The sequence below is a fragment of the Miniopterus natalensis genome, chromosome 1, assembly GCF_054644295.1.
Source record: "Miniopterus natalensis isolate mMinNat1 chromosome 1, mMinNat1.hap1, whole genome shotgun sequence".
Taxonomy (NCBI): Eukaryota; Metazoa; Chordata; class Mammalia; order Chiroptera; family Miniopteridae; genus Miniopterus; species Miniopterus natalensis.
Window position 1 is genome coordinate 140165501 of NC_142081.1, and position 25312 is coordinate 140190812.

The window sequence follows — 25312 nt, forward strand, 5'->3', positions numbered from 1 at the left end:
TGGGGGCTGGGCAGGCAACTTGCTTACCATTCTTTTTTAATCAAACCCACTGAGCCCAGGTTGCTGAAATTGCCCACACAGAAAAGGCAACAGACTGAATTCAGTCTGAACCTGCAGCAGGCCATTGTATTGGGAACTAGAACTGGAGGATATGGTAGAGACTGAGGAGTTGGCTTTGAAGCAGAGACTAACTTCCCTACAGTGAGTACCTGACAGCAAAACCTCTAAGTAAGGGGAACAATGTCCCAAGCTACACTAGCTGACCTGCACCCTAAAGACTGTCTTCAGAAGACTCTGGAGTAAGTCCAGGCAACCACAAGGGGGAGGCAAAATAGCTGACAGGTGGAGGTGTTCCATAGAGAGCCTCAGAATAGTCAAATATCAAAGGACACCAGAGCCAAACCTAGACAGCTCCTGACTTTGGCTAATACACAAGTATCTCCCAGGAGACCCAAAAATCAGCATACAAAACAGTGAGCCTCAGACAACTTAAGCTGTTCAGATGAAACTCACCTGATTGACTTCTTTTTTTAAATAGAAAAAAGAGGGAAAAGAAAAAAAACTTTTAAAAAAAATTTTTGATTGTTTTTCATTTTCTAATTAACTTTTTAAAAGTTTGTCTTGCTTTGCTTGTTTTTTTGCTTTGTTGTATTTTGTTTTTTGTTCTATTATGAAGATTTTCTTGATACTCTGCTTTATTGCTGGAATGTTATCATTATAACCAATAAGTTTATTGCTTTTCTCTGTTGGTTCCCCCATATCTCTTATTGGCCTCCTTCTCTGCCCTGGCTTTACCTCTCTCTATCTTCTTGTTCCACTGGCATAACTTTCTTTCTTTTTTCTTTTCTTTTTCTCCCCTTTTATTCTCTGTTTTCCTGTCCTTTTGATTGTGTCCCTTTATTTTTCTTTTTTCTTTTTCAACCACTTTCCTATTCTTACTCTCTACCCTTAATTTTTTGCTCACACTTCTTTTCTTTCAGAATCTTTTTTCTGCCTCTTTTATCTCCCAGTAGCTTCTCTATTTTATACTTTTTATTTTATTATTATTATTATTTTTTTACTGTTAGCAATAGTATCCTTTTCTCTCTCTCTCTTTTTTTTTTTTTTGCTTTAGCATTTGTGTTCTTGCTTCGCTCTCCCAGTTCTACTTTCTCTTGGGTTGTTTTTATTATTATTGTCAGGATATTTTGTAAGTTACTGTTTGTTTCCTGGCAGTTTGGTTATGTTTTGTTTTGCCTGTCAGCACCTGTACAACAGCTCACATGATGTGGTTGTGGCTGAGTCTCACAGTTAGCCAACCTGAGAGGAGAGTCCTCCCAAGAACAGTTCACCAACAATCTGGACCCAGTCACAACAGGAGAGCCCAAAGAACCCACAAAAGGGACACACCTAGAGCACATGGCTTAGAAGTATAAGGAAAACACACCTCTGGGTCCCACTGGATATGCACTACAAAAACCCACCCCACAAGACTGAGACAGCAAATATATACAATATACAGATACAAACACTAAAAGTCACTAAAATGGGGAGACAAAACAACCGCCAAACTAAAGAAAAGGAAAAAATCACCAGGAAAAGACCTTGATGAGATGGAGTTAAGCAAGTTATCAGAAAAAGAGTTCAGAGTAATGGTTATAAAGATGCTCGAGGAAATTAATGAGAACCACAAGACACTTAATGGGAAGGTCCAGGAACTTAGTGAAAGCATAAAAAAAGAGCTAGATATGATAAGAATCAGGCAGAAATGAAGAATTCTGTATCTGATATCAAGAATATGCTGCAAGGAAGTAAAAGGCTCAATGAAGCAGAGGATAGAATAAGTGAATTAGAAGATAAGGTAGAAAAAAAAAAAACTCAATCAGAGCAGCAAAAGCACTTAAAAAGCATGAGGACAGTTTAAGGGAATTTTGGGGCAACATGAAGCGAAACATTTGCATCATAGGGGTACCAGAGGGGGAGGGAAGTGAGCAAGGGATAGAGAACCTGGTGGAGGAAATAATGACAGGAAACTTCCCTAGCCTGGTGAAGGGTAAAGCCATGCAAGTTCAGGAAGCACAGAGGATTCCAAATGAGAAACCCAGAGAGACCCACTCCAAGACACATTATAATTAAAATGTCAAATGTTAAGGACAAAGAGAGACTATTAAGGGCTGCAAGAGAGAGACAAGCAGTGACCTACAAGGGAACCCCCATAAGTCTGATAGCAGATTTCTCACCAGAAACACTTTAGGCCAGAAGGGAGTGGCATGAAGTTCTCAAAGTGATGAAAAGCAAGTACCTGCACCCAAGACTGCTTTATCCAGCAAGGCTATCATTTAAAATTGAAGGTGAAATAAAGAACTTCCCAGACAAAAGAAGGCTAAAGGAGTTCAGTACCACCAAACCAGCATTGCAAGAAATGCTAAAAGGACTGCTTTAAGAAGAAGAAGAAATATTGAGAGAAAGGTACATTAGGATAAAGGGGAAAAATGGCATTAAATAAGTATATAGCAATAATCTTAAATGTAAACAGAATAAAAGACATAGGGTAGCTGAATGGATAAGAAAACAGGACCCAAATATATGCTGTCTATAAGAGACCCACCTGAGAGCAAAAGATTCACACAGGCTGAAAGTGACGGGATGGAAAAATATTCCATGCAAATGGAAATTAAAAAAGCTGGAGTAGCAATACTTATTTCTGACAAAGTAGACTTCTAAATAAAGACCATAACAAGAAAAAGAATGTCACTACATAATACTAAAGGGATCAGTCCAACAGGAGGAAATAACACTTAGAAATACATAGGCACCCAATATAGGAACACCTAAATATATTAAAAAATTTTTGGTGGACTTTAAGGGGGAGATTGACAGTAACACAATCATAGTGGGGGACTTTAATACCCCACTGTCAGCATTGGACAGATCATCAAGACAAGAAATCAACAGGGAAACACAGACCTTAAATGACACACTAGCTCTAATGGATTTAACTGACATTTACAGAACATTTCATACCAAAGCAGCAGAATACACATTCTTCTCAAGTGTACAAGCAACATTCTCAAAAATAGACTGTATGTTGGGACACAAAGCAAGTCTACAAGTTCAAGAAGATTGAAGCCATATCAAGCATCTTCTCGGATCACAATGGCATGAAACTAAAAATCAACCACTATTAAAAAAACTCAAGTATTCAAACATATAGAGGCTAAATAGCATGTTATTAAACAATGAATGTGTTACCAATGAGATCAAGGAAGAAATTAAAAACTTCCTGGAAATAAAACGAAAATGAACAGACAACAACCCCAAATCTATGGGACACAGTGAAATCAGTCCGAGAGGAGAGGTCATAGCATTACAGGCGTACCTCAAGAAACAAGAAAACGTTCTACTAAACCATCTAACACAACTAAAAGAATTAGAAAGAACAGCAAGAGAAGCCCCAGGAAGGAGAAGGAAGGAAATAATAAAGATCAGAGCAGAAATTAATGACATAGAGACCAAAAAAACAATACAAAAGATCAGTGAAACCAAGAGCTGCTTCTTTGAAAAGATATATAAGATTGATGAAGTTTTAGTCCTACTCACCAAGAAAAAAAGAGGGAGGACCCAAATAAAATCAGAAAGGAAAGGACATACAACAACTGACCCAACATAAATACAAAGGATCTTAACACATTGTATGCAGGAAACGTATTTATACGTTTTACGTTGACTGGTAGTAGAGCGCGCGATAAAAACTACCCACAATGTGTTAAGAAAATACTATATGCCAACAAACTGGACAACCTGGGTAAAATGGACAAATTCCTAGAAACATACAATCTTCCAAAGCTGAATCAGGAGGCGGCAGAAAACCTGAATAGGCCAATAACAACTAATGAAATTGAAGCAGTAATCAAAAAAATTCCAGGAAACAAAAGTCCCAAACCAGATGGATTTACAGATGAGTTTTACCAAACATTCAAAGAAGAATTAACACCTATCCTCCTCAAACTATTCCAGAAAATTCAAGAGGAGGGAAAACTCCCAAGCTCTTTTTATGAGGCCAGTATCATCCTAATCCTAAAACCAGATAAAGACACTACAAAGAAAGAAAATTACAGGCCAGTATCCCTGATGAACATAGATGCTAAAATCCTCAACAAAATACTAGCGAACCAAATCCCGCAATACATTAAAAAGATCATACACCACAACCAAGTGGGATTTATTCTGGGGATGCAAAGCTGGTATAATATTGGCAAATCAATAAATGTGATACATCACATAAAATGAAGGACAAAAATCATGATCATATCCATAGATGCAGAAAAAGCAATAGACAAAATCCAGCACTTATTTTTGATAAAAACTCTCAGCAAAGTGGGAATAGAGAGAACATACCTCAACATAATAAAGGCCATATATGACAGACCTACAGCTAACATTATACTCAATGGTCAAAAACTAAAACCATTTCTCATAAAAACAGGAACGAGATAGGGTTGTCCAGTTTCACTACTCTTATTCCACATAGTACTGGAAGTCCTTGCCACAGTCATCAGACAGGAAGAAAACATAAAAGGTATCCAAATTGGAAAGGAGGAAGTAAAACTCATTATTTGCAGATGACATGATATTGTACATAGGAAACCCGAAAGACTCCACCAAAGTACTAGTAGATTTGATAAATGAATTCAGCAAGGTAGCTAGATACAAAATTAACATCCAAAAATCAACAGCATTTTTATACACCAACAACAAACTCTCAGAAAGAGAAACTAAAAAAAAACAATACCATTTACCATTGCAACTAAAAAAATAAGATACTTTGGAATAAACTTAAGGATATAAAAGACCTGTACTCGGAAAAATACAGGACACTAAAGAAAGAAATAGAGGAAGATATAAACAGATGGGAGAATGTACCATGTTCATGGATTGGAAGAATTAATATTAAAATATCCATACTACCCTAAGCAAGCTATAGATTTAGTGCAAGTCCTATTGAAATACCAACAGCATATTTCACAGAGCAAGAGCAAATATTCCAAATATTTATATGGAACCAAAAAAGACCCTGAATAGCAGCAGCAATCTTGAGAAAGAACAGAGTTGAAGGAATCACTTTACCAGATATCAAACTGTACTACAAAGCCATTGTAATCAAATAGCCTGGTATTGATACAACAGACATATAGATCAATGGAACAGAACAGAGACCCCAGAAATAGACCCATGCCATTATGGTCAGTTAATATTTGACAAAGGAGGCAAGAGCATACAGTGGAGTAAAGACAATCTTTTCAATAACTGGTGCTGGGAAAACTGGACAGGTACATGTTAAAGAATGAAACTAGATCACCAACTTACTCCGTATACAAGAATAAATGCAAAATGGATAAAAGACTTAAAAATGTAAGTCACGAAACCATAAAAATCCTGGAAGAAAACATAGGCAGTAAATTCACAGACATCTCATGTAGTGGAATTTTCACTGATACATCTCCTAGGGTAAGAGAAACAAAAGAAAAATAAATGGGACTACATCAAACTAAAAAGCCTCTGCACAGCAAAAGAAAACTGCCTCAAAATACAAAGGAACCACACAGTATGGGAGAACATATTTGCCAAGCATACACCTGATAAGGGGCTAATCTCCGAAGTGTACAAAGAACTCATACAACTCAACAAGAGGAAGAAAACAATCCAATTAAAAAGTAGGTAAAGGACTTCTCCAAAGAGGACATACGGATGGCCAAGAGACATATGAAAAATGCTCAGCGTCACTAATCATGAGAGAGATGCAAATTAAAACCACACTGAGGTATCACTTCACACCTGTCAGAATGGCACCATCAACAAATGATACCTGCTAGAGAGGATGTGGAGAAAGGGGAACCCTGGTACACTGCTGGTGGGAATGCAGACTGGGGCAGCCACTATGGAAAACAGTATGGAGGTTCCTCAAAAAATTAAAAATGGAAATGCCTTTGACCCAGTGATCCGCTTTCTAGGAATATATCCTAAGAATCCTGAAACTCTAATCAGAAAGAATATATGCATCCCTATGTTCATAGCAGTGCAAGTTACAATAGCTGAGATCTGGAAACAGCCCAAGTGCCCATCAGTAGATGAGTGGATAAAAATATACACCATGGTATATTTTGCAGCTGTAAAGAAGAAGGATCTTGTTCCTGTTGGGACAGTATGGATGAACCTGGAGAATATTATGCTAAGCGAAATAAGCCAGGCAGAGAAAGACAGTCATCACATGATTTCACTTATATGTGGAATCTAAAGAGCGTATGTAATAAACTAATGAACAAAATAGATTCACTGACATGGAAGCATGGATGAGAATGACGAATTTCAGAGGGAAGTTGTGGGTGGGTGGATGGGTGGAGGGGGAGAGATTAACCGAAGAATATATACATGTATGCATAACCCATGGACATAGACTAGTGTGGTGAAGGCCTGGGGAAGGGGAATGGGTGCGGAGTGGAAGGGATCAGTGGGGAAAAGGGGAGATCTGTAATATTTTGAACAATTTAAAAGAAAAAGAAGAGATATGGAAATTCAATCTAGAAAGTCCTACATTTGGCTGATACGTGTTCCAGAAGGAAGGAAGAGATAAAATGCAGAAGAAATTATCAAAGGGATAATAGAAGAGAACTAAGAATTTAAGGACCCGAGTATTCTAAATCCCAGACACATAATTGTGAAATCTCAGAAAACTGAGACTATAAGGAAGATCCTAAACTGAGACTATGAAGAAGATCCTGTGGCAGGGTGCAAGGAGAGGAGGACAGGTGACTTGAAAGGAATGAGAGCTAAATTGGTATCTGACTTAGCAACACTGAGTGCTTGGAGTAATGTCTTCAAAATTCTGAGAGAAAATAATATTCCTCTTATAATTCTCTACCCAGACAACCGTTAGCCTGGGGTGAAGATTGAATGAAGACTTGGGACATTTACTTCACATGCAGCCTTTCTTACAGAACATAGGTTTGGGATACTCTTCTGTGAAACAAACAAAGAAAGATGTATGCATGGGATCCAGAAAGCAGAAGGTCTTACTGGCAACCAAAGAAATGAAGTCTGAGGATGCCAAGCAAGGTTTCAGTCCAGATATCAGCAGGAGGGTAGGCTTCCACAGGGAGCTACATGGGTAAAGAGAATTCCATAGTTTTGATGGTGTCTGTGAGGCATTAAAACAATTTATAGATATGATTATGACCCACAATGGCAGAGAGATAATTAGAAGCACAAGTTGAAATAGAAGCAGAACAAGACAGGAAATTTAATTTTAATATTCTACTTGGCTAAAAGCAACACATTGACAGTGCTTCTCAAACTTCCCTGAGTGTAAGAATTATTTGGGACAGTATGGATGGTCCTGGAGAATATTATGCTAAGTGAAATAAGCCAGGCAGCGAAAGAAAAATATCACATGATCTCGCTTATACGTGGAATCTAAAGAACTTAATAAACTGATGAGCAGAATAGATTCAATGACATGGAAGCATAGTTGAGACTGACGAAATGTCAGAGGGAAGGGGGCGAGGGGGTGGAGGGGGAGAGAGTAACCGAAGAATTTATATGCATATATGCACAACCCAAGGACACGGACAATGGTGGGGAGAGTGACTGGGGAGGGGGAAGGAACGGGGGGGAGAACGGGTCATTGGGGAGAAAAAGGGACATCTGTAATACTTTAAACAAAAATAAAAATTATTAAAAAAAAAAGAATTATTTGGGTTTGCCAAAAATATAGATAGCCAGATTTTCTCAAGTTTGGATTTACTACTATGAATGAAATCAGGGTCCAGAGATCTATTTAACAAGCACTCCATGTGTTTTTTATCCTTAGAAGAATTTTGGAAATACAGTTTTGATCCTTGAACAATATGGGGGTTAGGGGTGCCAATTCCTCTACACAATAAAAAGTCCACATGCAACTATTGACTCCCAAAAAACTTTACTAACAGCCTTACCAATAACATACACCTTAGATAAACACATATTTGTATATGTATTATATATTGTATTCTTACAATCAAGTAAACTAGAGAATAGAAAATGCTATTAAAATCATAAGGCAAACACATTTACAGTATTTTTTGGAAAAAGAAAATCTGCATGTAAGTGGACCTGCTCAGTTCAAACCCCGTATTGTTCAAGAGTCAGCTTTGTACTAATAGGAATAGCATAGAAAATTCAATGCTAGATAATTGAATATTTTATCAGCCCTGAAATAAAAATATAAAAGTGCAGGAGACAAAAATAAGGAGTAAGAAGAACGAGGAAAGGGGGGTAGAAATACTGTATATGTTTGGCGGAGCAAAGAACAAAGAGCTATAAAGTGGAAAGATTAGCCAGTAGAGAATTTGAGAGGAATGGATTGAAGTCAAATGAACCAAACTTATTTCCCAGAACTGGAATCAGTAGATATTTTGAAAATGGATGAAACTAATCATGAATATATTATTTAGAGAGATGAAGATAAATCACTAGACCTAAGTAAATTAAAAAGGGGAAAGTGGGTTGCTCTGATAGAACTGTATTGGAGAGAGAAAGAGACTTTTGTTTTAACCGTGCACATGCATTGTTTTGTTTAAATAGCAACAAAATATATATTTTGAAAAGTAAATTGGCAACAGCTTGGTTTCAACTCTAAAGAAACTAGTCAGAGCTTCAGATGGTGAAGTTCTAACCTGAGATTTATCACTCATTTACGCCGGGCCTCTGAGAAAGGGCTGTGTGTCTCTAACGTGTGCCCAGTTCTGTGTTCTTTAACAAGTGGCGTACACTGCAGCAGTGCTTGCTGCACAGACCATTCCCATCTCTATGGCTCACATGTGTAATATGAATTACCCTTTCATTTTATAGAGGATCAGGATAGATAGTGCATATCTTTAAATCCGCCTTTAGAGACTCTTAATACTTTAAACGGAGCATAATAGCGCACTAATAGCACTGACCCTAGAAAACGTTTAAGGGAAGATTCTCATCCTTTCGTGCATTAGGCCAGCGATTAGCTCTTTAAACATGCCAGGAGGGCTCCTTTTGCTTTACGCTTACTGGTGATCCTGTGATGAAGTACCTGCCCTATCTTAGCTGTGGGCATAGCTCACTTTTTAACACTTCCGTATCCCCGCATCTAGTACATTTCCTTTTACATAACTAAATTGTATATTACTTAATTGAAAATAGAAAAAAATTACGTTTCCAAGAAATTGTTTGTCTCTGTGAAGCTCAGGAACTAGAGCTCGGGCTCTTGGCTTTTGTATTCATTGTTCCTGTGTGAATCTGTTCGCATATTGCCCACCAACAGCATTATTATCAGAGATCTAGGGACATTTTATTTTCATCTTTCCAGAAATAATTTTTATTACATTTTTATTTATGCTATTTGATGATCTAAATATATGGTTACTTGAGTCAGACCATTCACTCATTTATTCTCGTTTTACCTTCCAAAATGGCAGTTAGAAAACAATTTAAACATATTGTCATTACCTTAGTGTTTAAATAGAATACTATTTAGATCCTGATTTAAAGAGCACTTCTCACAGACCTTTAGCTTTTAGCAATCATAGCTTAGTCTAGGCCAATGTTTTCCCCAGCCTTGAGTGATGTGCACTCAACTTACATCTTAATGAATTTGTTGGGGCTTGTCCCCAATTAACAGGAGTATTGGAGCTTTAGGGAAATTTAACACCAAATCGGTGTGCTAGAGGTATCATTTACTTTTAGTGACAAAGGCATCCCAGCTATTCTATCAAGTTTCCATATACTGCCTTAATTTTAATAACGAACTTATCTGGTTTGTGCAGCTTCTTAATTCTTAGAGCTGAGATTATTGTTAATTTCCGTCACTATGGTAGGTCCCAAACATAACAACTGAAATAATCTGCTAAAGCAACTATTTTCAACCTTTTTCATCTGCGGGCACACATAAACTAATTACTAAAATTCTGCAGCACACCAAAAAAAATTTTTTTTTCTGATCTCACCAAAAAGATAGGTATAATTGTTTTCTTCTGTCTTTTTTATTATTATCATCATTATTTTGTATAAAAACATTTAACATAAGACTTACCTCTTAGAAAAATTTTAAGTATACAATACAGTGTTGTTAACTAGAGCTCTACATACTGTAGAGTAGACCTCTAGGACTTACTCATCTTGTATAACTGAAACTTTCTACTTATAAGAATTATTCATACCCGATGGCTATTGTTGTGTTGGCTATTGTCATTTTTTTATTTGATAATCTAAGGGAAAAGAGGTCAGTGTCCCTGATGAAATAGTGAGGAAATTGCATGTTTTAAAAATTCTTGCAGCACACTGGTTGAAAATTGCTGTGCTAAAGGATTGTAGTTTTATTCTCTTCAAAATTCTGCCTTTGTGACTTAAAGCAGAGAAAAGAATTACAGATTGATGGTTTTCCAGCTTTTGGAAACGGATACATTTCAATAAAAGTGCCCATTGAGTTATTGTATTTTATTTAAATAATATATACTTTTAAAAGTATTTAAAATATACATTTCAGTATGTAATGAAGATAAGGTAATTTCTGTTATTGAAGTTTTTTTAAAACTTACCCTAATATTAGCATCGTTATACTTTGAGTGGAAATTAATTATTAATTTCTTTTATTTGGGTAGGACCTTTAGACCTTTGTTCATATGGATTGTAGGTGAAAATTGGGAATTCTGTTTTTCAGTTTCTCCTAGGGAAACTGATGTCAGCTTTAATCTAATTCACTTAGTAAAGACTCTTCAAAATGAGATTTTTCATATTTGGGGTTTTAGCCTATTTTAGACATTTTCTGCTTTGGATGTGTAAGCCACAGGTATAAGTAATGATTTCAGCAACCTAAATATGGTTTAATATGCATTTCTTTTTGGTGATTATATTGGAGCAAGTTTTAAAGTTGAATGAAACTTTAAAATGGCAGTTAAAGTTAATTTTGAAAATACATTTAAAACCTTTTCAAAGTTAAAAGGGGATAAAGGGCCCGGCCAGGCATGGCTCAGTGGTTGAGCATTGACCTAGGATCCAGGAGATCAGGGTTCGATTCCTGGTCAGGGCACATGCCTGGGTTGCGGGCTGCAGCCGATCAATGACTCTCTCATCATTGATGTTTTTATCTCTCTCTCTCCCTCTCCCTTCCTGTCTCTGAAATCAATAAAGATATATGTAAAACAAAAGTGGATAAAGGTATACTTGCTCTAAAGAACAGGATAGTTCATTGTTTTAATTGTTTATTTGTTTTCCTTTCCAGAGAATGAAGCTGGTCACTATATTTCCCCCTTTCATGATATTCCTCTGAAGGTGGACTCCAAAAAGGTATTGTTTTAACTTATTTGGGGGATGAAAATATACACTTCGAATATCACCATAAAAAGCTTTTTGGAAGCATCTTGAAAGGAAAGAATGTGGTCACAAGTCAGGAAGGATAAAGGAGATACTGCCACAGGACTGTAAGCCTCCTTCATGAATTCAAAGTTGTATGAGAGTAGGATTCTGTCTGGAAGACTTGGGGAGAAAGAGGTGTTAGTGGACCAGAAAGCTTAGAATCTGGTAGGAACTAAAGATTTACGGTTAAGAATTTAAGAGGTTAACAACAGGCTTATTTTTAATAATAATGATAAGATAGTTAACATTCGTGGATTTGTTTTTCTGTTTGCTGGCCACCATATGGACATGTGGCACTTTATTTAATCCTTATGAGTTACTATTATTATCTCCAAGGACACCAAAGCTGAAGGCATTTTATTGACTTGTCTAAGATCAGACAGCTGGTAAGTGCCAGATCCAGGTTTTGAACTAGCATTTCTGGTCACAAAGCTTGTGGTCTTGACCCACTCTATGAAGCAGATACTGGAAAAATAAAGTTGGAAAATGGTAATCTTTGACTAGCTATTCTCTTAGAACCTAAAAGGACTTGACAGATATGAGCGTGGGAAAACTTAAGTCAAGTAGGAGTGGGAGACCTGCTGCTGAAGGTGGACCTCAGAGTGGCCCCGAATCATGGGAGCATTCGTCTAGCTGGCAAGATCACATAATTAATAGCAGATGTCAGTTATCCTAAGTTGGAAATTCTTTCCTTAAAATTCGAGTAGTTAATTCATTTATTTCATTGCCAAATTTATTAAGGGGCACAGCTCTTAAGTGAATAACCAGGACTGCATCCCATGTCAATATCATATGGGGCTGGTTGATGGGGTTGGGCTTTTTAGATCAGTGTAGGTCTCAGGCCAGGAAGCTGCTTCAGATGCAAGAGTGGTTTGACCTCGGTGTTACCTGGGAGGCCGAATATAAGGCATCATACTAAGGTTATGGAGCGCTGAAGTAGAATTTGTGCTGCCTTTTAGCTCTTCAGAGGACTGGACTGTCAATAATGATGGCAATAAAGAGAATAATAGTGAAAATTTATTGAGTGTTCATAGTGCTTAGAAAAGCATCATGCTCAGTGCATGCCTGGCATTATCTCAGTTTGGCCAGGGCTACTATTACCTTTATATTGTTAATGAGGTTAAGTGCCTTGCGCATGGTCACAAACCTAGTCTGTTGTGGAGGTGGGATTTGAATTTATGTGCTCTCACTCATAGCCTGTACTCTTAACTGCTCTTGTGCAATCCTTCCAGCTCATTATTTCTAAGAAGTGTTCAGCTACAGAACGAAGGGTCATATAATCTGGAGAGAGGAAGAAACCAAAGAGAGGGCAGAAAGAACTCATTTTATGTGGGTGTGTCTGTGAGTGTGTATGTGTCCGTCCATCCATGTGTCCTTGTATCCATGTGTTTTGTTTTGTTTGGGACAATGAACTATCCAACCTAAATATCTTGTATTTCCCAACACCTCTCCTTGCTTTTGGCCAAAAGTACATTTGTTCACTTATTCATTTGCTCATTAATTTAATTCAGCAATTTTCAATCTTTTTCATTTCATGGCATACGTAAAATAATTACTAAAATTCTGTGGCACCCCCAAAAGTATATTTTTTGCTGATCTGAAAAAAAAATAGGTATAATTTTGATTGATGAAAGATAATAGTAATTTTCTACCCTTTTTGCTCCAAAATGATTTTTTAAGAATCAGGTGCCTATACTTGTATATAAGGATTTCTGGTACCAAGAACTAACCAATCAAATGCAACCTTATTATGTGACATGACCAATAAGATGCCACCCTATTATATGACCTATATATTTATGGTTTAAGACGGCATTCACACAGGATGGCTATTGTTGTGTTGACTGTTGTAATTTTTTATTTGACAATCTAAGGGAAAAGAGGTCCATGCCCATTACTAAATAGTCAGGTATTGCATGTTTTAAAAATTCTTTTGGCGCACCAGTGTGCCATGGCACACCAGTTTAAAATCACTGATTTAATCATTCAATAATCATTGCATGAGCCAGACAGTATTCCAGGCATTGGGATTGCAGTGGCAAATGAGACAGATAAGCTCCCACTCAGTTGGAGGAGACAGACAACCAGAAAAACAAACAAGTCAATCAAACAGTGTTAGTGCTATCCAACTAGAACAGGGCAATGAAAGAAGGAGGGACTGATGGGGTGCTGCTTGCTATGGGGATGTGCCCTGACAACATATGTGTACCTAGTAACAAAAATAATAATATTGGGAAACATGGTAGGTAAGGGTGGAGGTGTGGAACAAAGAGTGGGCTAGAAATTAGTGGGAATAATACTCTGCCTAAGGAGGATGGGTTTTGGGGAATATGAAATTTAGGGTTAGGCAAAATTGAGGGTAGGGCTATTCTAGGCATGTGGAGATTGGTACACACAGTGGTTGTGTAAATAAGCTTTCCTCACTCTCAGCCGTAATAATTAGTTATAACTATTGCACTTTGTACTTTGGGATGTCATGTGTTAGGAATAGTGATAATATTTTACAGCAGACTTGGTTTTCTGTTTGTTTTGTTTCCTTCATTCATCATTTTGGTGTGTAAAAGTTTCGTATAATGTGTGAGCATTTCTGAATGGCAGAGTTTTTCTTCCTAATGCAGCATATATTCTGTTTTAATTTAAAAGTGCGTGATGGAGGCACAGTAATCGCACCTTGGTGGGATTTGCAGGCAGGAGGTGCAGCTGAGTACTTTCACGGCTTGTTAGTCATGCTCCCTGGAGTTTCATTTCATTAATGAAATGACTGTTTTAAGCACAATCACTGGAAACTGCCAGTCTTTCCTTAAAGACTGAACAGAGGCTTTGCTTGTTTTATAAAAACTAGGCGAATATACTTGAAAGAAATTTAGCTTTTCGTATCATTTATTTTATAGAACACTTTGATGCTCATGCATTTGGGGGTGCAAATACTAAGAGAGAAAAGAAGGGGCCTTTGGTAGGTTCTCTGTTGCATCAGGTTTCTGGACAGCCTCTCGTAGGACATTTATGCAACAGGCATATTTTCATGGCTTTGCGGTGCAGCTGTATTTTCATGACACATTACAGTGATAAATACCATCTTTTCTTTTATAGGAAAATGGCATTCCTACAAAGAGAGCACGAAATGATGAATCTGAGGTATACCTAAAGGTTTCTGTTTTTGTGAATCACATATGTTGTCTGTTAAAGACTTGATGGCAGTTTGCATTTGTAAAGTGCTTCTGAATTTTTTCCCCCTGCAAGACTTTCATATGCATTCTCATGTTTTTCTTCTATTCTCACTTTCAGGCACTTGTGGTGATATTACCATTTCACTGTGTTTTTTTTCTTGTGTTAAAATATATATAACAGAATTTACTATTTTATTTATTGCACACTTTTTTAACTGTACAGTTCAATGATCATCCTTCTATTACAAGGGAAAAGGTGTTTTTAAGGCTATTTTAGAATCCAGGAACAAGTCTTTTGGAGATAAAGAAAAAAATAGTTATACCAACTATATACTCAAATAAGTATGTTCTAAATATATCTTTCAAACACATGACTATGAAAACTTTAATATTTCTTGACTTAGGATCAGAACATTTGGTTGATGTCTGTCATCCCATCTCTTGCTGTTGATCAAGGCCTTTTTATCTTGCTGTTGCCAGGCCGCTTTTCCGCCACCTTCCTCAGCCTTTCTTTCCCTTCCCAACCTTATTTCCACCCATTCTCTTCTCCAAGTGAAACTTAGGACCCCAGCCTTTGCATCTACTTCCAAACAGTTGTGTAGGCTATTTAATTCCTACTACCTTTGCCTGCCATCCATTTTGTATTTTCCTAAACTGGAAAATGGTCCTTAAACCATCTACAATGGAACCATGTAGGGCACTTGTTAAAATTTTAGATTCCTGGTCCCATTCCATGGTTACTAAATCAGACTCTCTGCTTGATGGGGACTGGTTAGTCTTCATGTTGAAACTAGTGTTCCAGGGCATCCTGTACACCCTGAAGTTTGAGAACCACTGTCCTACATGTTGGGTGAATAGTAAATCATTCAGGGGCTCAGACTTTATAGGTTCCTAGAGACTTTGTGTGTTAACCTGGAAACAGCTGGTTCAGTGGGAAACATGTATCATTCTGAGTTCATGCAGCTAACTTAAAATTCAATTATTATTATTTTTTAAATATATCTTTATTGATTTTAGAGAGAGGAAAGGAGAGGGAGAGAGATAGAAACATCAATGATGAGAGAGCCATTGATCAACTGCCTCCTGCACGCCCCCGACTGGGGATCGAGCCCGCAACCCGGGCATGTGCCCTGACCGGGAATCGAACCCCGATCGTCTGGATCCTAGGTCGACGCTCAACCGCTGAGCCACGCCCAGCCGGGCTAAAATTTAATTTTTAAAACATAGTTTATATTTTAGACACCGTGTGACTTGAGTTTTTTAGTTTTAAAAATTCCTTTCCATTTCCCCATCCTCCAGCCCCTGGCTCCACTTTTCTGTGGTCTGTTTCCCCTTGCCCCTTACCCTGCCTCTCCCCTCCCCTCCCCTCCCCTCCCCTCCCCTCCCCTCCCCTCCCCTCCCCTCCCCTCCCCTCCCCTCCCCTCCCCTCCCCTCCCCTCCCCTCCCCTTGCCCTGCCCCTTGCCCCTTCCCTCCCCTTGCCCCTCCCCTACCTTGCCCCTCCCCTTTCTTCTTTTAAGATTCCACGTATAAGTGATGCCACATAGTATTTGCCTTTCTCTGTCTGGCTTATTTCAGTGAGCATAATGCCCAAAAGGCCCATCTGTGTTGTTGCAAATGGCAGGATTTCCTTCTTCTCCCAGCTGGGTAATATTCCATTGTGTTTATGTACTACACCTTTATCCATTCATCTATTGAGAGACATTTAGGTTGCTTCCATATCTTGGCTATTGTGAATAATGCTGCAGTGAGCATGGGAGTGCAGAAAGCTCTTCAGTATTCTGGTGGTTTTTCACCCCCTTTGGTTAATTTTTGGAGGCACCTCTACACCTTACATTCCCTTTTCTCTACATCTTCGCCAGTGCTTGCTATTTCTTATCTTTTTGATAATAGCCCTTCTAACAGAAGTGAAGTGACAGCTCATTGTGGTTTGGATTTACATTTCCTTGATGATTAGTGATGGTGGAGCACCTTTTCATGTGCCTGCTGGGCATCTGTATGACTACTTTAGAAAACTTTCTATTCAGTTCTTCTCCATTTTTAAATCAGGATTCCTTGCTTTTTTTTTTGCTATTGAATTGTATGAGTTTATGTATTTGGGATATTAACCCCTTATCAGATTTATGATTTGCAAATATCTCTTTCCATTCCATAGGTTCTCTTTTTATTTTGTTAATGGTTTCATTTGCTATGTGGAAGTGGTTTTTTGTATGTTTGTTTAATCCTCACATGTTGATATGTTTTTATTGCTTTTAGAGAGAGAGGAAAGGCGGAGGAGAGAGAGAGAAAGTGAGAGAGAAAGAAACAGATGTGAGAGAAACATCTATTGGCTGCCTCCCGTACACTGTCCGCAACCTTTTTGGTTCATGGGACGGTGCTTCAACCAACTGAGCCACCTAGCCACGCAGAAGTTTTTAGTTTGACGTAGTCTCATTGTTTATTTTTACTTTTGTTGCCTTTGTTTTTAGTGTTAAATCCAAAGTTTATTTGCTATTTTAAGTTAGTAAAAGGATAGAAGGGTGATTTCCTCCTTTTTTCCCATATGTATGTTAAATGAACTGACTCCCTTTTCATATATTATTAGCTTTTCTTTCTGATGTTTACAATAAAAATAGAAGGGATAATTGGAGAGAGAGAAAAGAACTGGAGGAGAAGGTACATGTCCCTGACTCATACTCAGCTTTCTGAGTTGAAATGTGCCCTTCTATATCTTTGCGGTTGCCTGATAATCTCAGCAGACCATTATTGCTTTTTAATTAACACTAATGTTAGGCTAACCAGAATAACATGGCCTTTAAAAAATTACAGGTCATGCACGTTTTAGCTGAAGAGAAGAAAAGAAGGCTGGTACTATGCTCTTAGAAACAAACGGTGAGGGCAAGTGTGCTTTGCAGGCTAAAAATTCAAACCTTGTCCATTGTTCTTTTGACCTAATTCAAGTCTCTGTGAGTGGTTTTAACAGGTATCATTGTGTAAAATGGTTGTCACTGTAGTGTGGTCTTCTCTGCCACCTCCGAGGATGCATCTGCATGTGTTTCTTCTCTTAGAGCCAGGCTTTCAGGGATGAATAAATTATGTGAACATCTGCCATTTATTTTTTACAGCTACTTCAGACATATTTAAACAGGTGCTGGGGTACCTCATGAAAGAGCATAGGAAATGAAACATAACAGTAGGACTATATGAGGTTGCTAGGATAGGTATGAGACGCGTCCTTAAGGAGCAGTCGTTGAGAATTCATTCTCGGCTTTGTTCTTTAGCTCATTAAGAGTATGTGGTTTTGTAAACTTCAGTCTCATCTAGAAAAACTTAAAAACCATCAGTACTTTTGTGGCTCAATTTATACCTACGCTTAATTGTGTAAATGACATTCTTTGAATTAATGCCATTCATGTTTCACTAAGAAAGCCCCAGGTGTTGTTTACCAGTGCTTTAAACCAGAGGTTCTCAACTCTGGCTGCATATTAAAGTTGCTTGGACAGCTTTTAAAAAATTGAATTAAAACATGTGGGAGGTGGGGCTTTATGGATTTTTAATTTTTTTTTTTTTTTTGTAATTGGTTAAAGCTGATTTTCATGTGTGGCATAATTGGGAATAGGTATATTTAGTCACTGCTTCTCAAATGATCTCTGGTGAAGGACTAGATTTATTTTTTATTCTTTTGGTTTATTTCTAATCTGTTGTGAACTGATGATTTAAGAAAATACAGTCAAAGTGAATTATTAGAAAAGTATAATTCAAGTTCCAAATTGATATTATTAGGTTCAGCAGGCATAAAAATGACTCCATCAAATTGCTATAAATGCTTCTAAATGAACCAGTAACAATCAGCTTGCAGATGAGCCCTGGTCCATGAAACACTTGGGGTAGCAGTGTTTTAAACCATTGCTTTGTCGTGATAAGTTGTTAGTGACCAATATCAAAATGGCATGCAAGTTACCTTAAGACTTTCTCTTTGTAACTCCAGAACTGTAGGAAATTATACACTTACATTCCTAGTTACTGAAGGAAATGACTTTTACTCACCATTGACCCAGAGTCTCCTTTGTTTTAAGCACTCTGCAAAGTTTAGAAATAATAAAAAGGAAACAATGATCCTTCTGTAACTTTAGGGAATCAGAGATTATGAGATAGAAAGGTGTTTCTAACTCTTTGTACGCTTTATAAGTACCTATACAGATATCCTTAATTTTACATTCGGATCATAGCTTGAATTTAAATACTGTTTTATAATTTTCAAACTATTTTACTTTATAATTGCTGTGTATTTTCATTTAAATTATATAATTGGTCTTCATAACAACCTTGTGTGGTGAGTAGGACAGTGATTATCACACGTACTTGACAGATTGGAAAAGTGAGACATTTAGCTTACATGGTGGACCTAGTCTCTAATTTAGTTGAAAATAAAAATTGAAACAAGCTTCCTGACTTCATTCTGGTTCTGTCACTGTACTGGGAAGGTATTTACAGAAATGTAGCAACTTTTAACATTGTGCAGTAGTGGTCAAGTGGAATGATGGCTTAAATTCTGCTGTGTTTTAGACTTCTGTCATTGTTTAGAAGAAATTTAAGGTGTAGGCAGACATATGATGCAGACTCTGAACATTTTTGGGGGGGTTGGGAAAAAACTAAAGCAATTTCCTATAGGAGATAAGTGAAAAAATTAAGGATCAATTAAAAAATTTAAACTTTCTTTTTTTTTTTTTAAAACTGCAGAATTTCTTTAATATGGTTGTCGAAGTACCTCGGTGGACAAATGCTAAAATGGAGGTATGGATATATTCTATTAATATTAAATGGAAATGATAATCATGATATAAAAACTTTGTTTCAAGTTGTTTGCCATAAGATTTTGAATTTTGGATGGTTGACAAACTTGTTTATAATGAAAATAATTGAAAACATTCTCTTGTGAACTTTTTAATTTTATTTCAAAAAGCAAAATACTATTCAAAGTTGAACTTAAACTTTAAGGAGAATGTTTACCATTTTTGTCTCTCTAGTTTGTTATATACCTATTTAATTTTCCTTGACTCTTCTGTCTTTGAAAATGACAAATATTTTCAAGGTTTACTTAAATAGACTCTGAGATGTATTTTGTTCATAGAGCCACTGAAACTTATTTATTTAGGGCTTATAGCAATTTCAGTTTCTAAAGACTTAATTCTTTTTTAGACTTTGTTCTACCAGGAATGAAAGCATTTTCCTGGCCAACCCTTGATTTATGATCGCTGTCAAAGAGCATGTGCTCTTCCCCTCAGTTGCTTTTTATTTTTTTAATTTTAAAAAAAAGTTATCTTTATTGTTAAAAGTATTGCAAATGTCCCATTTTTTATCCCATTGATCCCCTCCCCTATGTACCCCCTCTCCCCAGGCCTTCACTCCACTATTGTCTGTGTCCATGGGTTATGCATATATGCATATAAATTCTTATGTTAATCTTCACCCACCCGCTCAGCCTTCCCTTTGAGATTCATCAGTCTGTTCCATGCTTCTATGTCTCTGGATCTATTTTGTTCATCATTTTATTTTGTTCGTTAGATTCCACATATGAGTAAGATCATGTGACACTTCTCTTTCTCTCACTGGCTTAATTCGCTTTGCATAATACTCTCCAGGTCTCACTATGCTGTCTCAAAGGGTTAGGGATTCTTCATTTTTACAACTGCATAGTATTCCATCCTGTAAATGTCTGAGAAGGTGCTTGATATGATTGCAATCTTCTTGAACTTGTAGAGACTTGTTTTGTGTCCTAACATGTAGTCTATCTTTGGGAATGTCCGATGTGCACTTGAGGAGAATGCCTATTCTGCAGCTTTGGAATGGAATGTTCTGTAAATGTCAATTAAATCCATCTAATCTAACGTGTCATTTAGAATTACTGTTTTCTCATTGATTTTTTGTCTGGAAGACCTATCCAGTAGAAGTCAGTTGGGTGTTAAAGTCCCCAACTATGGCTGTATTGCTGTTGATCTCTCCTTTAAAGTCCTCCAGAAGTTTGTTTTTTGTTTTTTTTCTAGCCTGAGCCTTTGTTCTGAGGTGGGTCTCTTGTAGACAGCATATATTTGGGTGTTGTTTTCTTATCCATTCAGCTACCTTATGTTTTGATTGGAGCATTTAATCCATTTATATTTAAGGTTATTATTGATAGGTACTTATCTATTCCTCCCTCCCTCCCTCCCTCCCTCCCTCCCTCCCTCCCTCCCTTCCTTCCTCTAAAAATATGTCTTTATTGATTTCAGAGAGAGGAAGGGAGCGGGAGAGAGAGAGTTGAAACATCAGTGATGAGAGAGTCGTCATTGATCAGCTCCCTCCTGCATGCCCCCGACTGGGGATCGAGTCTGCAGCCTGGACATATGCCCTGACTGGGAATTGAACCTTGATCTCCTGGATCCTAGGTCAGTGCTCAGCCTCTGAGCCACACCTCGACAGGCACCATTTTATTTCTTCATGCCTATGTTTCTCATTCTTTCTATTTTCAACTTATTACAGCAGCCCCTTTAACATTTCTTGCAGTGCAGGTTTGGTGGTGATAAATTCCTTTAGCCTTTCTTGGTCTGGAAGGCTCTTTAATTTGACATCTATTTTGAGTGATAGCCTTGCTGGATAGAGTAGTCTTGCTTTCAGATCCTTGTTTTGCATTACCATGAGTACTTCATGCCATTCTCTTCTGGCCTGTAGAGTTTCTGATGAGAAATTGGCTGACAGCCTTATGGGAGCTCCTTTGTAGGTAACAGATTGCTTTTCTCTTGCTGCCTTTAAGATTCTCTTTGTCTTGGATTTTTGGCATTTTAATTATAGTATGTCTGGGCATGGGCCTCTTTGGATTCTTCTTGCTTGGGGCTCTCTGTGTCTCCAGAACTTGTGTGACTTTTTCCTTGACCAGGCCAGGGAAGCTTTCTGCCACTATTTCTGCAAACAGGTTCTCTAACCCATGCTTACTTTCGATCTCTTCTGGCACTTCTATGATGCGAATATTACTATGTTTCATGTTGTCCCACAGCTCCCTTAAACTGTCCTCCTGTTTTTTAATTGTTTTTTCTTTTTGGTTCTCTGATTGAGTGATTTTTTTCTACTGTCTTCTAATTTGCTGATCTGATCCTTAGCTTCCCCTAATCTGCTGTTCATTCCTTCTAATTTTTTTTATTTCTACTATGTCATTCTTAATTTCCTTCATAGTTTCTATATCTTTTTTCATGCTGATGAGCATCTTTATGATCAGTATTCTGAATTCTATATCTGATAGATTGCTTATCTTCATTTCATTTAGCTCTTCTTCTGGAGAATTCTTTTGTTCTTTCATTTAGGGCTTATTTTTTTTGTCTCCCCATTTTGGCTGCCTATTTGGGTTTATTTCTATGTATTAGGTACATCTGCTATGACTCCCAGTCTTTTCGATGGTCTCTGGTGCAGGCCAATGTCAGACAGTGTTTGTGACTGGCCTTGAGTACCCTGTTTGAAATTTTCCACACTCCACAGCTTCTGGTTTCCTCTGCTGGGGTTGGGTGTGTATGGACAGGACCAAGATGTGCACCAGTGTCTGCTTTTCTAAGCCCTTGTTCCAGAATCAACTCAGGCAAAGACTCAAAGCACCTAGAGGCTGTTATTCAGTCTCTTAATGAGCCTCAGGCTGTAGAAGCTCCAAGGGGTGGGGCCAGAGGTTTTCCAGCAGGATGGGGCAAAAGCTGCTTGGAAGGTAAATGTCTGCCTGAAAAAGATGTCCTCTGCAGTATGGGGGAATGACTCAGCACCGGGGTCTAAATGGGTACCCTCTGAGATCTATTCTCCCAGCCAGCCCTCCTGGACTCTCCTCACACAGCCCCAGTCCACTCTGCCTTCCCTCTACCTGAGCCCTAGGTGAGTGGCTGCACATGAAACTTTATGCATTGGCTCTTTAAGAGGGTGCCTGCATTTCCAGCCGTCTCTCCCTGGAAGACAGAAACCTGGATGTTTTTCACAGCCAGATGTTATGTGGGCACCTTTCTCAGTTCTGATGCTCTTGGTTGGGAAGCCTAGTCTGGGATTTAGGCCCCAGAATCCTCAGTGGGAACCCCCACAGCTGAGATCTCCCTCTGGACCTTCAGCTGGTGCCTGTGGGAGCCCAGCCAGCCCTCTTGCGTCCGCACTTCCTACCAGTCTCTATGTGGTCTCCACTTTTCCTCCTTGGTTATGAGGATGCTCTCCAGCTTGTCTTCAGTTGCAGTTGGTTATTCAGGATGGTTTTTCTATATTTTAGTTGTAATTCCAGTTTTTGCCCGGGGAAGTGTCACTGTAGCTTCCACTCAATTCGCTGCCATCTTGGATCTCCCTTTAGGTGCTTTTTAAAAAAATATTTTCCATGAGACATTAACCTATCATGACTTCTCTCTTGCTTTTCAGAATTTTATTGTTTCATCCTCAGTTAGATAACATCCCTTGTAGTTCTAAGTGAAATTTAATTTATGGCACTTAGTTTATTTCATTATTTATGCCTTCTTCTACAACTTTGGATTTGATGGCAAGTATTATTTTCATGGCAAGTATTTAAATTAAGGACTGTTATGCACATGTATAATTTTCAGAATTTCTATTTGGAGAATTGTCAGTAACTTCACCAGGTCCTGGTAGTATTTTTTTGTTAATATTTTAATAGGAAAAAGTTGCTCTTGCTTCAGCTATATTGTTTCATCGTTCTGGCTACTCTCTATCTTAGATACAGGATTAAGAATCTGTGAGATTCAACCTAATTTAAACAGTGTTCATTTATTCAAACATGACTTCACGTATTATTTACTTTATAGGATAGGGATTTTTTTTTTTTTTTGCATGGCAATTTAGATATGTTTGGTAGAAAGGTAACTTGGAAATGAGATCACTTGGTGAAAAATCTTTGAGTTAAGTTTATTATAAGATTGATGGTAAAAAGCCCAAGATTAGTAACAAAAAGCAAGTTGATTAATTTTTATCTTCTTGCCATTTCAGTCATTTTATTATTTGTGTTAGAAATAATGAGTACATCAATAATAGAATGCCTAAATATATAATCTGATATTTCCTTTCCAGATGGTTTTTCTTACACAGTACTTTAAATTAGAAATAAGAGCTGGCTTAATTTATTTTAAAGTATCTTTGATCAGGAAGTTGGAATATGACTATTTAGTCTGATAATAGCAGATCTTAAAAATACTATTTAAAGATAGGATTAATCATTTCTCATCTTTCTACCTCCTTTTGTCTATGGTCTGCTTAGATCGCCACAACGGAGCCATTGAATCCCATTAAACAAGACATAAAGGATGGCAAGCCACGCTACGTGGCAAATATCTTTCCTCACAAGGGTTATATATGGAATTATGGTGCCCTCCCTCAGGTAACATTTTTGTTATAATGGTAAAACTTTTCTGTCTTCCAAAAAAATTGCCGTGTAAATCCTGTGAACTGCTTGAATTTAAATTGGTTCTGAGGACATGTCAGTTTGAGAGATTCGTAAATTTAAAATTTTTAATGTGGAGTTTTATTGTATCAATAAATTTTTTTCAAACTTTATGTCTGTACTCTAGTTCTTCGAGTTGGGCATACAGAACACTCACATTTGGCATTTTGAACACATTTCTTTTAGTGGGCTTGGCTTTTAAGAGTCAGTGAAAAGTGTTTTTTCTGCTTTGCAGTCAGTTTTTTGAATATGACAGGTAATGCTTTTTTATATTCATACATGGCAGCATGAATTTTATTTTTTTAAACTTCAACATATGAATTTTAAAATTATTAACTTTTTTCAGAATGCATCATGGATTGAGTTAGACGACTTAATTATTCATTATTGTGAATTTATACTTGTTCAGTGGAAAGCAGTGGATGCAAGGGCTATTAGAGAATGACACTGTTCGCTTTTCCTTCTTTCTTACCCGTTTTGTTTTCTTCATCTGTTTCCCACTTCTGGGAAGTGGTAACTATTTCCAGATGATTTAGTGAGTAAAATTCAGAATATGCAGAGTCAAAAGGCTAAGTGGTGGGACATAGTGAAGCAGCCACCTTTATGTTTATAAAAGCCATTAGGCCATTTGTCTATCTGGATATTAATTTTTGTATTTTTATTTTATTTATTAATTGTAAATTTTGCATTAAGTTCCACGATGCTTTGGGGGAAGTAGCTGAAGAAAGGGATCTTGCTTTTATCCAACTCAGAAACACAGCTGCCCGTGTAGAATAAACATTCCAGGAAAAGAAAATTGTTTTCTAAAGAGTCAGGCTGCCTTCAATGCCGTTAGACCACCCACATGGATAGGTTCTTTGTTAAGTAGGCACTTTTAAAATGACCTGCTAAGAATGAGAATGTCTGTTGAAACCATGCAGGCAGGTTTTTTGCACTCCAGGTGCCTAAGTAGACATTCTGTTTGACCTGGTGAAAGGGTAAAAAAAAAAAAAAAATTGTTAAGCTTAGGGGATACTGTCTGCATAACAAGTGACTAAGAATATGGGTCTTGGAGTCCGATTGCCACTTACTAGTGATGTCACCTTGGGCACGTTACTTTGTCTTTCTTTGCCTCACTTTCATCACCTCTGAAATAGAGACAATGAAGTATACCTATTGCATGTGGTTGTGTCAAGGTTAAGTGAGTTATTGCAGATTCATCTTAGAATAGTGCATAATGGGTAGTCATCACATTATTATTACTACTGGTACTTTTATTATTATATGGTCTTTTCTCTAAAGGTATTTATAGTCTCATGGGGGTGATTGACAGCTAAACCAGTGGTTACAGTG

At 37.5% G+C, this 25312-nt stretch overlaps 1 protein-coding gene across 2 annotated transcripts in view; it reads left to right on the forward strand.

Annotated features, from left to right (window-relative positions):
- The window catches only part of PPA2 (inorganic pyrophosphatase 2), an 84054-nt gene that overhangs the window by 8988 nt on the left and 49754 nt on the right, over positions 1-25312 (forward strand). Inside the window, exons 2-5 of one of the 2 annotated variants that reach the window (XM_087826269.1) lie at positions 11267-11331; positions 14491-14535; positions 19285-19338; positions 23798-23917. In XM_087826269.1, coding sequence (XP_087682395.1) covers positions 11267-11331; positions 14491-14535; positions 19285-19338; positions 23798-23917 — 284 coding nt within the window. The remainder of the gene's footprint in view (positions 1-11266; positions 11332-14490; positions 14536-19284; positions 19339-23797; positions 23918-25312) is intronic. The other variant, XM_087826274.1, reaches the window with a different exon arrangement.